Source organism: Chanodichthys erythropterus, chromosome 21 (assembly GCF_024489055.1).
Source record: "Chanodichthys erythropterus isolate Z2021 chromosome 21, ASM2448905v1, whole genome shotgun sequence".
NCBI lineage: Eukaryota > Metazoa > Chordata > Actinopteri > Cypriniformes > Xenocyprididae > Chanodichthys > Chanodichthys erythropterus.
Genome location: NC_090241.1, coordinates 20845195 through 20859176, shown reverse-complemented (window position 1 = coordinate 20859176; position 13982 = coordinate 20845195). Strand labels below are relative to the sequence as shown.

The following is a 13982-nucleotide window of genomic DNA, read 5'->3' as shown; positions in this document are numbered from 1 at the left end:
AGTGTACTTTTAAAAGACAACGATTCATCCTTACATCCACACATAAAAAAAGATTGTGAGGAGGCAAAGTCATCACATGCCTCCCAGTGTTTTGAAATCAGCCTTCACTATATAAGTCGATATTATGTTTTTTTTTTTTTGAAAAATATTCTCGTCACTTTATAATATTAATATGGTACTCACATGAACTGATTTAAATATGTTTTAGTACATAAATGGATCTTGAGAGAGGAAATGTCATTGCTGGCTGTAAAGGCCACACTGAGCCATCGGATTTCAACAAAAATATCTTAATATGCGTTCCAAAGATGAACGAAAGTCTTACGGGTGTGGAATAGCATGAGGGTGAGTAGCCTAATAAATGACATTATTTTGATTTTTGGGTGAACTAACCCTTTAACATTATTTACATTTATAAGGGTTTTTACATGTTAAATACATAATAAAATGCTATAGCCTAATTAAGACCAACTCAAACCCCAAATAAGTCACCGATTCAGACCAATTCATTAACTAATCGTTCGGTTTAATGAACAGGGTTCAACTGATTCACTGAAACGAATCCGACTCGAAAGAATCCTTTGTTCACCGAACATCGCTAGTCGAAGCTTTCAAGAAAACCAGTTTCTCAAGTTTCCAGGAGCTTCTCAAATGTTTCTTTCATACCGCGAGTCAAACGTACCCTGTCAGATGTGCAAACTGTTCAGTTTAATTACTTATTGTTCTCTCACTTTACAGTGCTCACAATAATGTATGTATCAGTTGTGAAATCAGACAGTCGCGCATAAATGAATAAATCGCCCTTGGATTCGCGATGCTTGAGACCACACACACACACACACACACACACACACACGACTCGGATACCGCCGCCCACGCACACTACGCACTCAGCACAGCTCGCGGTGAGGAGTTGAAGGTTCCCATCACCCCTTTACATAAACACACGCGCGTCCCAGATGCGCGATCTGCCCGCTCCAACACTCGCTTGAGCGCCCACGCACTACTTTTCTGAGCCATTGAAATATTCTGGTCTTCTCTCTCACTCCCACTCAGAGACGCGCTGAATCACTGCTTCAGTTCATGCTCAGGTAATTCAGATGAACACATAAATGTGAGGGTCTTTCTGAAACTTCCCATCCCAGCCCACCCTGATGTGAACTGTGCAATGATGGATTCATTAATCCGCGGATTCATTAAACTGGCAATACTTATCAAGCATTGCAGTCGCGGTTTATTTGGAAATAGGCTATATTTTACATTTCCGTGTGCTTTAAACAGCAATGTCCAAAATTACATGGGACATTTCACGCTAAATAAAAGTGTTTCAATTGTTATTATTAGAATGGTTCTCGTGTCGAAAAAAACCCATCAAATTCAGAGCAATGTGCTATCCTCATTCTTAAGGAGTCAAACGCAATGGTCTGTAAATATTGTTGATGTGGGATGTGTAGCTGCTGAAACTGAAAGCGTTCATTCAGGGACATTATAAGGACTCCTGTGATGGAGTCTGCCAGGAGATGGCATTTAGCACACCCACGAGAGACGGCGTAAGTCATTCATTCCACACCAGACCCAGTGTATAACGTGTCAAAAGATCTGTCAGGCATGCACGATATTCCGCAGGCATGCCTTTAGATGTTTCTGCCATACATAATCTCTCCACGCATACAGACTAAATGATTTTTTTTTTTTTAGCTATAAATGTCATCTTGTCCATACAGTTTATTTAATCTTTCATGCAACAGTTCCATAAACAATACTAAATAACTTACATTTTTAGACACAATGTTTACTCCAATGAAAAACTGAAAAGGGTTGTGCATCTCAGAGCAACACACAGCAGTGCTGTTTCATTCCTAAATTGATCTGTATTTTTGAACGAATCGGTTGAGTGAATGATTCAATAATGAAAGTCACTTGTCGTTGAATAATACAAACACAAGTGAAAAGTTGAACGGCACTCTTGGAAACGGCAATTCATTTTTCTGCCAAAATAAGCTACTGTTGTATTGAATATCCAACGCTATCTCACGACCAATTTGTATGTATTTTACGAGGTGGCTAATTCGTGTGAATTCATACGACCTCACTCGTACGAATTCGTATGATTTGTCTAAACCCCAGTGACATGTAGGTTTAGGGGCGGGATTTGGGTTAGGTCATTTGTATGAGTTCATACGAATTTGTCAACTCGTAAAATACGTACGATTTAGCAAACAATGTATGAATTAGCCACCTCGTAAAATACGTACAAATTGCCGTGAGGTTGGGTTGGAATAATGTGTGGTCATACACTGATTGGCAAAGTCCAGTTGTTTAAATATGAATCCATACGATCAGGAGTTTTGTGTGTGGGCGAAAAAGTTCCCCCATGCAGATTTTGCTCATATTCAAGTTTGTCACATGGATTTGCTGCACTGACCAACAGAAAGCTTCTTGATTTGAGTGACTTCTGTGTTCACGAAAATGAACTGAAATAACTGGATTTCGCCCACAAAAATGTACGGAACAACGTTACATGTAACTGTACTTTTATACACACTACATAGACAATCGACATTTTTTTGCCTGTGAAATTTTGCTGAAATTTCACTGTGATCACACCTTAAAGGTAGGGTAGGCAATTTCGGAGAGGCTAGCAATAGCAAGCTAGCTTTGAGATCCCACCCTCCCTTCAGAGTGCTCTCCAAAGCCACGCCTCCTCCAAAAGACATGAACGCGCACAGCAGAGTCTGCAAAGCATCACGAGACAGCATTAAGGCCGTGTGTCCACCTAAGCGTTTTTTCCAGCTCCGAGCGTACTTTTTCAATTGTTTTCAATGGGAACGCTGCGTTTTTTAAACGCCAAGAGCGTAACGAGGCGCTGAGCGTCTTTTTCATGCTCAAGCACTGAGAGCTCCGCATTTTTTACAGGTCGCCTCGAGTTGAAGAATGTTCAGCTTTGAGTAAAACGCTGCACTCATCACTGTCACTTTTTAGCCAGCCGTCCAATCAGAGTGAAGGAGGGGCGGGACAAATACAACACTGGCCAACTGATATTCCGTATCATAACAACAAAGCGTCTCAACGGAAAAAAAACGCTGCACTGCAGAAGCGCTCTCAAGCGCTCACAGACGGGCGTTTTAAGCAGAGCGCCTAGCGTTTTCAGCTGGCTAAAAATGCTCTGATGGACACACGGCCTAAGTTACCTCATGTCTCAAAGCACATTACATTACAATAATAATGAATGTAAACAACTTACAGAACTCTTACTTTTACCACCTGACTGCTGCAGATTCATTTCCGCGTTGATAGCGTTGACATAGAAATGCAAAAATCCGAGTCAGAGTTTGGGCCGAATGCAATGATTGGACGAACATTTTTTGGTTCTGATTCCACAGAAGATGTACATGTTTTAATATTTTGACCAGTTCTATAATTGATTTCTCTCAACCTACCTTGAAACTCTCTTCAACCTACCTAAATTGCCTTCCTTTAAATTTGGCATGAAACAGAATTTGCAAAAGTCTTTTCTTCTGTATTTTGACATATAATCAAGTGAAGCAGCTTCTCTAACAAGAAAAAAAAAAAAAAAAAAGCAGGGCGGGACTTTTTATCCATCGGGAATTGATTGAATCATTGTCATTTGCTATTGCTGTGATCTCATTTGATTGACAGGTTGTCCCGCCCTCACAACGAAAAACACGTCATTAGGGAAGAGACGTCCTTGCAATAATGATAGACACTGAAAAATTATTTATAATAAATACTGCATTCCATTAATTTAATAGTGACTTTAACTGTGCTTATAAATGATTTGCACGAAAAGTAAATAAAAAAATACTAGATTTACTTAAATATTGCTAATGTTTTTAATATACAATTGTTATAACACTACGTAATAAGATCTGCACACTAGAACTATGTTATTTTATTACATCATTATCACAGACTGTTACAGAGTTTTGTTATAGTGTTACTGTTTTATTATTATTATTTACTTGTCGTATATATATATATATATATATATATATATATATATATATATATATATATATATATATATATATATATATATATATATATATAATATACACACACACACACACACACACACTGTCCTGGTAATAAGGCAAAAAAGAGACTGATATTCAGAATGTGTTTAGTTTCCATCGGTGGAGGTCGCCAGCTGTACTGTGTCGGGGCTCATCCACACTTACTTTCTAGAGTGCCGTCGATGGGTTTGACTCAAAGCACAGACGCCCACCTATCCGCTCTCTCCGACTCACTTTCCACCGAGCGCTTCAAAATGGCGGCAGCTTCATCCATCCAGCCGCCGAACGTGCACTCGATAAAGCGGGAAAATTCACCTCACCCAGAATCCGACAGCCCCGCGAGCCGACAGGAAGAGGACGCAGCATCCGAGGGGATCACCATCCTAAGAGATCTACCCGAACTTGATCCCGAGGAAATCGAGAAACGGCTGGAGAAAACTCGCAGAGAGCTGAGCAACAGGAGGAAGATCCTTATTAAGAACCTGCCACAGGATACAACTAACCAGGTAGAGCATTTACATACATCAGCCTGACAGGTGAAAGTTTCACTACTCACTAGTTCATGAGAAAAATAAACATTTTTCCAAGGGCTTTTCTTTATAGCATTAAGTATGTTTGGTTGTTTGTCAAGATACATAACAGCTTTTATTATTTCATGCTCTCACATCTAACGTATATAAACAGACAATTTAACACGGCGCGCACGAGCGCTACGATGTATAAGGTATGTTTGAGCCAAAATAAAATAAAAAAAATAAATAAAATGAAAAACATAAGTTCCTAGAAAGTTAAATTAAAACAATTGTTAGTTTTGGAAAATGGATATTGGCCGAGTAAACGCAAACAGTTCATTTTAAGTGCCCTTGAAAGATGAATGAATAGATAATTGCTTAAACTTTTACGTTCATCGTCGGAAAACCTGAAGGTGTAACTGTTTGCGCGCGACCCAAAACGTTATCTGCCTTAAAATAACAACAAAATTTCTATTGTGAATCCCCACCGAAGTGAAACGAAAACAAATAAGCGGAAATTATGCAGTAAAATAACAGCCCAACGGCACCTTTGAATGACCGCGCGCTCTGTATCCGAGTGAAAACGAGCTGCTCACCGTCTCTATCCAGATCAGTTTTGAATCAGTCTTTTTGTCTTATTTACCGCTACAACATTACTAATACGACTAAAATACTCCTTCATTAACTCCAAACCATATATTCCGTGTACATGTTAATATAATGGACTTCTTTCGAAAGAAATGCATTATGTTAACACTCACTACAAAACATTTGAATGAGCCCTAATGGTCTTTATTTATTTATTTTAGATTGTGTGTTTTGTCAAATTATACCTAATGATTTGTTATATGCTTTGTCGTTCCTTATTAAAACTGTTAAGATATTTAAATATGACTTGTTTACTTATTAATGAAGTGCACAGGGCTGCTTTTATTGATTTGCCTAGTTGTGGTTAGACGTTGTCTTGAGGCATGTTTGCTCATGGAGACAGACAGACTGACTGAGATCCGGCTGAGGGCGTTCAGGCAGGGAGAACAGCACAGCGGTGAGCTGAACTCTGAGTGGGAGATTTTCATATTCAACGAGCTGAGGTAGCTGCTGCCGATGGCATATCCTACAGAGTTTTCCCACATTATTAATGTCAGTAAACACGTCGGATACCCGGGTCCTTGAGGGAGGTGTAATATTTCCCCAGCTTCAGGAGGAGATGAATGCAGTTAATATCCAATTGTTAGTATACCTGCTGAACAGACGCCACCGCACTGTATGTCTGCACTTCAACAGTGCACAAAACATGCACTTGTAAGGTTGTCATGAATATCTTGTGCAATAGCAGATTTCTTTTATATGATTAATTGTTTTGACATACTATTGTTATTAAACATACTATTATTATTTAACATAGCACGTACTGCATTTTGTATTACGAGCACCGATAACCTTAGACAGCACGACAGTGAGTAACAGTTTGGAGAAGAGTGTCAGGTGCACACCACCGCTGTGTCCAGGTCACAGAGTAGCGGCTTATCACTAAGAACACATGTCAGGCAAAGCAGCTCTCTCTCTCTTTCTGTCTGTGTCCCTCATTCATACATACACAATCACTCCGCTCCTTACACTGAATAATTTAGGAGCAGGTCGGTCACAGGTTGGGGCAGGAGAAATGTCAGAAATGATGTTGATTAGCTCTTTGTCAGGTGACATCTGGTGCGCTTCATATTTTGGGTGATCTCACCCACTCCCCACTGTTGAGCTCTGTCCACTCTTCCACAGGTTTGTTGTTGGTTTGGGTGTCAGTAGCAGATGTTCAGCATTGGAGTATGTAGGTGCATGTTCTCTCTGAATGCTCAACAAAACAATTAATAAATATAAGTGTGTATATATAAAATATACAGTCAAACCAAACATTGTTCACACGTGTTTGATATTTTTTATATATTGTTATTAGTCGGTGCAGGACACTATATTTCATTTATGTAAGTGAGGATAGCAAAATAAAGTAAACTGTGACATATTATACCCAAAAATTCTTCATACAGTGGACTACCAGTAAAACCGATAAAAATTTGGAACCAAAAATTATTCAGACACTTTGACCTGACCATGTTTTGCTTAAGTTTTATCTGACATAATTAAGATTAATCTTTTCTGACAACAACTCTGAGATCTTGTCATATTTTATTACCATTTTTATTTTTTTTTAAACCATAGGTAATAAACTATTATTGAATTAAATGTTCAAGGTGTCTGAATAAATTTTCGTTTGACTGTAATATATATATATATATATATATATATATATATATATATATATGTAAAAGTTTTTGAATAACAATTTTTTTGTCCAAACCTATTACCATTTATTTATTTACTTATTTATTTCAGTGTTATTTTATTATCAAGATACTATTTATTTTTATTTTTTTTTACTATTTATTAATTAATTTTTATATTATATTATTTTTATATTTATATAATTTTTTTCTTTTTCATTTTAATTTTAAAGTTTTAATTAGTTTATTTTAATAATTTTGTTGTTTTGTTGTCATTTTTAAAACTTTTTTAATTTAAATCTGTCAAACTATTACCATTTATTTATTTATTTACGTATTTATTTCAATGTTATTTTATTATCAATATACTATTTATTAATATTTTTACTATTTATTAATAATTGATTTTTATATTATATTATTTTTTATTAGTTTTATATTTATATATTTTTCATTTTAAAGTTTTAATTAGTTTAGCTTAGTAATTTGTTTTAATTGTTGTTTTTTTGTCATTTGTTTAAAAACTTATTTTAAAAAAATATGTCTAGTTTTATTCATTTTTATTTTAGTTTTAATTAATTTAGTGCAGTCATGTGATCACCAGTGTGAAGTTACTACACAGTCTCTAGAAAGCCGGCACTCGAGCACAGTAAGCAGTGAAACAGTGCTCATTTGATATGTGCGAGAGACGGTTCTGAGCGCATTCAGCACACACACCTGGAACGCACGCACATAAAGCTGCTGTTCATACAGCGTGCGAGTACTTATCTTACTGGGCTTAAACAGTCAAATACACACACTTGTCAAAATGATAGTCTTTGCGAGTATCTTCGTAAACAGTCGTTTATGTCTTAAGTGAACGTAAACAGTGCATTCAGTGTTAAAGTGAACTAAAAAGTAATAGTCATTTATGTTCAACAAACAGTCTCTCATTGCTATTAAATAAATTTTGTAAAGATTTTGTAAATGCACTGTTTTTGTACATTTGATTACTTTATACTATTTATGTTGTATTTCTATTTCTAGTGCTTGAAGTTTAGCACGTGAGTGTTGATGGTGAGTGACTATTCAGTACAGCCACATATGTTTTGAATGAAAAGAGAAATAGACTTCCTAAAATGCAGAAAAACTCAGTTTATAAAGAGACCTTACCTTTTTAAGTAGGATGTAGGAAGGAGACAAATACTCCGCACTTGCTGAATATCGTTTTATATCGTTTTTGTATCAGTCTACAAATTTTATTCATTTAGGAGTTGCAGTCTTTTTGTTTGTTTTTGTCCTCAGTCACATATTGGACAATGTTTAATTACACCTTATAATTATGTTCATTTTAACATTAAGTCTTGTAGACTCTTTAATAAGCCAGAGTATCATAATATGGATAGTGTTTTGCAGAAGCCCTTTTTTTAAAGGCCTATTATAAAGTTTATTGTAAAATTAATATTTGTTGTGCTTATTTATTTGACTAAATTAAAACAACCTATAGCATTACTATGAATAACGTCTGTGGTATTACTTGTCTGAAAAAACGCTGACATTCAATCGGTATCGGCTGCAAAAATCCTGATTGGAGCATCCCTGCAGATAAGGCTTTTGCGCCACGTTCTGCTTTGTAACTTTGTAATGTGAAAAATTGGTAAACTAGGGCTGGGTAAAAAATATTGATTTCTCGATTTTAATCGATTCTTATTTTTACGAACCGATATTGATTCTTAAATCCCAAGAATTGATTAGTCTGTTTTCAGTTCATGAATGAACAGAATATGTAGCGCGCCTCTTACCAATAATCTTTGCAATAATCTTTGTGCTTTGTTAGTTTTGATATGAAGCAAAGTCTCATATTTCAAATGGCGTCCATCTTATTATGAGATTCAAAAAATAAATACCGTTTTGGCGCTCTTTAATGTGGCTCTTTATGGTGTTTACATGTCTTGTGTAATAGCTCAATCAGTGTTTCAACCGCGGAAAGACATCAATAAAACAGCTTGTGAACAATGTCACGTAACGTCACATTTACCTCAGAAAAACCATATTCAGTGACCATTAACTCGTTAGTCATCTAGAAAAATTAACTCTAGAGAGCAACATTCTGATAAATATAAGCACCATTACATATTCATTATAATTTTTATTGTTTTTCGATATTTAATGCATGTTTGAATAAAACAGTTATGACAGCCATGGTTTAAATGTGTATATATAAAAAAAAAAAAAAAAAAATAAAAAATGAATTGGAGTAGAAATATGATTATGTAATTCTAAAATTTATTTATTATAAATAACATCATTGAGTGTAATTTAAGTGTTTGTATGTAAATAAGTTCATTTTAACCTTCAGTATTATAGTAATGTGGTACAAACTGACTCCTATGTGTAGTTTACAGCATTAGTTGAGAGATTTTTTCCTCTAGAAAATTTGCCATGTACTGTATCTGATATACTACATCCAAAATAATCGATATTGAATCGAAATCGGAATCTAATCCAATCGCAAGCATGTGAATAGAAATCGAATCGAATCGTGAAAATTGTGTCAATACCCAGCCCTATGGTAAACCATAGTAAATCATACGCCTTTATTTGAAGCTGGTTGTCTCGATTCAAATGAGCCCACACACAACATAACATCATTCGTAGATCTTGAGAAAATCCTCACAGAGTGACATGACAAGATGCTTGGCTTAAGTTATATGACTTCCGGGATCCGATCGTGTTGTGACCATGACTCATTGTTTTCCAAAGTCATTTGAAAGTTTAGCTAATGGAAACTGTGAAGAAAAAAAAAAAGAAAAAAACAGAAAAAGTGATGCAATATTTGGGCTTTGCAAGTTTGGGCTTGTTCACAGTCATGTCAACTGCATCTGGGTCAAATTTTGTGTTGACATCAAAGCAATCAAAAGGTATGGCATTTGGAACCATGGGACCCTTTTTATTAAAAGTCTGAAAACCTCTCTAAAGTACAAATGAGTGTTTAACATAAGAACTTCCAATCATGATCATAATCTACTTTCTTCAAAATTTGAAAGGTTTTGTATCAAATGAGACCATGAACTTGATGGTATACCTTGGTTTTTTGTAGAGTTATCAGTCATTTGAAATCACATGAAATCATTAAAAACGTGTGTAGGGAGTTACCGACAACAGATAGCTTACATATCACTTATATAAAACTTGAATGATCGAGATCGGCTGATCCTGATGACAAAAATCAGTTGTTGGTATCGTATGCAAAAATCCTGATCATAGCATCCCTACTGTTTACCTAGTGTTGCTCACTAGAATAAATTGTTTTCCTTCCCCTTCCCTCTGAAGATTAATTTCTGTCTGGTTTCAATTTCTCTCAGTTCTGTCCTGACCTCTCATCACCTTGGCTGTTGACTCAGATCACCACAAAGAAAAGAGTTTTCATGTCTCACCCCACTATCTGGCTTTCCTGTGTGCACAAACACTTAACTTTCATCATGTTTCATCATGAGTATAATTTAAGTGTTTGTATGTAAATAAGTTCATTTTAACCTTCAATATTATAGTAATGTAGTACTAACTGACTCCCAAGTGTAGTTTACAGCATTAGTTGAGAGATTTCTTTCCTCTAGAAAATTTGCCATGTACTGTATCTGATATACTATATCCGAAATAATCGGAATCAAATCGAATCAAATCGAAACGCAAGCATGTGAACTGAAATCGAATCGAATCATGAAAATTGTGTCAATACCCAGCCCTGTTGTGGTAGGAGACAGCAGACAACTCAGACTCTCTAAAATACAGAAAATGCAATGAAAGTGAAACAATGAAAATCTCAAACAATTATATCCAGTTTGAACATTATGAAGAGTAAATAATAGTAAATAACAGAATAACATTAAATTAAAACAGTAAATTAAATGAATTTACATATTATTAAGGATATAGATAAAATAACTAAGAAATGGACAGCACCATGGAGAGTATGTTGTGGAAATGTTAAATATTGCATGAAATTTGTGACTGAATATAATTACTAGGACTAAGGCCGTGTGTCCACCAGAGCTTTTTTAGCCAGCTGAAAACACTAGGCGCTCTGCTTAAAATGCCCGTCTGTGAGCGCTTGAGAGCGCTTCTGCAGCGCAGCGTTTTTTTCCGTTGAGACTCTTTGTTGCTATGATACGGAATATCTGCGGCACTGTTACTTATAACTGATTTTGCAGGTAATTTGTTTCAGACTTAAAATGTTGACACAATGTGAAATTACTTTGCTATGTATTTCAGAGAGCAGCAATATTAATTTCTCATCCACTTTTGTTTCTGTTTGTTGATGTCGCTGTACAGCAAGAGTGTGACAGTCGGTCGGAGTTGTATTTGTCCCGCCCCTCCTCCACTCTGATTGGACGGCTGGCTAAAAAGTGACAGTGATGAGCGCAGCGTTTTACTCAAAGTTGAACATTCTTCAACTCGAGGCGACCTGTAAAAAACGCCCAGCTCTCAGCGCTTGAGCGTGAAAAAGACGCTCAGCGCCTTGTTACGCTCTCGGCGTTTAAAAAACGCGGCGCTCCCATTGAAAACAATTGAAAAAGTACGCTAGCAGCTGGAAAAAACGCTCTGGTGGACACACGGCCTAAATGCACATGTAAACTAGATGTTTTGTAATCCCTAAAGTATTGCATAAAATCCTGTTAGTTTTCCATCCATTTTTGCCAATGACATTGATAGGAACCGGGCTAGTCAAGTCAAGTCACCTTTATTTATATAGCGCTTTTTACAATGCAGATTGTGTCGAAGCAGCTTTACATTGATAACTGGTACATAAATTTTGGCTGCACAGCAGCTCTTAAAGAATAGTGTCAGTGCAGGCAGATCAGAAGCACTGTTGAATAACTGTCAAGAATACTGCAATATCGCGTTCATTATCAAAGCCGATTCATCTGCGATAATGAACGTGATATTGAGTTGCTTGTCAGTGAACAACGGCACTGTCTATTAAATGCCGCTCCATTTGAAAGCAGGTGATGCCGATTTAGCGGTAATCAGGGAACTGGCTTTACTGACGAAATGCGCGTGACAATCTCATGCGATATATCGCCCAGCCCTAGTCCTACCTAGCAGCAGTAACCAAGGGGGTGGAGCTTAGTGAAAGATTATCTCAATGAGTGACAATGACAAATTCACAATTTGTCCTAAACTTTGCAGATTAAAAAATAAAAACTATCATTTTAAAAAGTGTGAGTTGTGATATATATAGTAGTTAGCAGCTTTCATCAATGTCACATTCAGAAAACATTACCCTTGTCATCGTGGCCATGTCTTCTCATTCTCAGCAGTACAAAATTATTAAGAAGTGAGCATATTTATACTCTCACTATGATAAATGGCTCTCTTTTAGTTTTAACTTCCCTCTTTTAGTTTTAAATCCTCTTGTTAATGCAGACTGTCTGTAAAGCATTTAATTAAGTCACATGCTGCATGACCTGTGCTTCATACGCAGAAACATTAATCAAGGGCAGTAACCTCCATCCGTTCTGTTAGCTTTCAACCGTCCCAGATGTTTAGTTGAATCATGGCGGGCCAAAGCTGGTCCTGACATTTTGATCCATATCTAATGGTATCTGGATGCTCACTCAGGCTTTCTGGCCATTTATGGGCCAGTACAATACATGTGCAATATGCTGTGTTAAGAGAAAGCCATCACTGAGGCAGACTTCATTGTGTTGAAAGTGTCTTGTTGACTCTGACTAGAGGGAGAGGAAGGAAGTGCACTGCTTATTGAAATGGCAATGAAAGTGAATTAGACAAAATGTACTTCCATTTACCAAATGAATGTACAGAATTTGAAGCAGAAAAAATGTAGTTTATGTACTGTATATAGAAGATTAGACTGCATGTCTGCAATTTCTTTTGGTTTTCAGACATATTGAAGGAGATGAATGTATTAACAGATAAGAGTATTCAAGTAAATTCAAATACTTATATCAGTTCTATTATCATTTACTCACAATCACATTACTTTCTTTCTTCTGTGGAAGACAAAAAAAAGTTTTGAAGAATATCCAAGCTGTTATTGTCTATACAGTGAAATGTAGTGACCTGAGTCTGTCAGCCTCCTGAAAGATCTAAAAATAAACAAAACCATAAAAGGGTCATTAAAGGGTTAGTTCACCCCAAAATGTACATTCTTTCATGATTTACTCACCCTAGTGTCATTCCAAACCCATAAGACATTAGTTCATCTTCAAATGACAAAATTTTTAATGAAACCTGAGAGAGTTCTGTCCCTCCATTGAAAGGAATCGAAAAGTTCAAAAACTTTGTAAATGTAATCTATATGAATCAAGTAGTTTAAAGGGTTCACCCCAAAATGAAAATTCTGTCATTTATTACTCACCCTCATGTGGTTCCACACCCGTAAGACCTTTGTTCATCTTCGGAACACAAATTAAGATATTTTTGATGAAATCCGATGGCTCAGTGAGGCCTCTATTGCCAGCAAGATAATTTACACTTTCAGTGCCCAGAAAGGTACTAAAAACATATTTAAAACAGTTCATGTGAGTACAGTGGTTCAACCTTTAAATTATTATCAAGCGAAAAAAATAATGACTTTTTAACAATATTTAGTGATGGGCGATTTCAAAACACTGTTTCGAATCTTTTGTTTCAAGTCAGTTGTTCAGAGCTCCAAAGTCACATGATTTCAGTAAACGAGGCTTCGTTATGTCATAAGTATTTCGAAATTTCAATAATTCACATGACTTTGGCAGTTTGATACGCAATCTGAATCACTGATTCGAAACAAAAGATTCGTAAAGCTCCGAAGCTTCATGAAGCAGTGTTTTGAAATCGCCCATCACTAGATATTGTTGAAAAGTCATTATTTTATTTATTTGGTGCACAAAAAATATTCTCGTCGCTTTATAATATTATGGTTGAACCACTGTACTTACATGAACTGTTTTAAATATTTTGTTAGTACCTTTATGGCCATCTGTTCACATAATACCAAGGTAACTTTAACCTCTTAAGTCTAAAGTACACTTCAGTTTCGATGCAAATATAGTGTATGCGTACAGTCAAATGCATAGCTTTTGAAAGCATACTCCATTTGATAGCATGTGAAAGCAGTTGTTGACACTAAGCACTAGAAAGTTTCATCCTTGTCTAGTGTCTGTGCTTGTGCTGTTAAT

General features: G+C 36.1%; 1 protein-coding gene across 4 annotated transcripts in view; it reads left to right on the top strand.

Annotated features, from left to right (window-relative positions):
• Positions 1-4219: 4219 nt before the first annotated feature.
• The window catches only part of raver2 (ribonucleoprotein, PTB-binding 2), an 80865-nt gene continuing 71102 nt past the window's right edge, over positions 4220-13982 (top strand). For 2 of the 4 annotated variants that reach the window (XM_067374693.1, XM_067374694.1), the window contains exon 1: positions 4289-4543. In XM_067374693.1, the coding sequence (XP_067230794.1) occupies positions 4292-4543 (252 nt within the window). In that variant the 5' untranslated portion in view covers positions 4289-4291. Of the gene's footprint in view, positions 4544-7848; positions 7879-13982 lie in introns of all 4 variants that reach the window. The other 2 variants (XM_067374695.1, XM_067374692.1) reach the window with 2 other exon arrangements.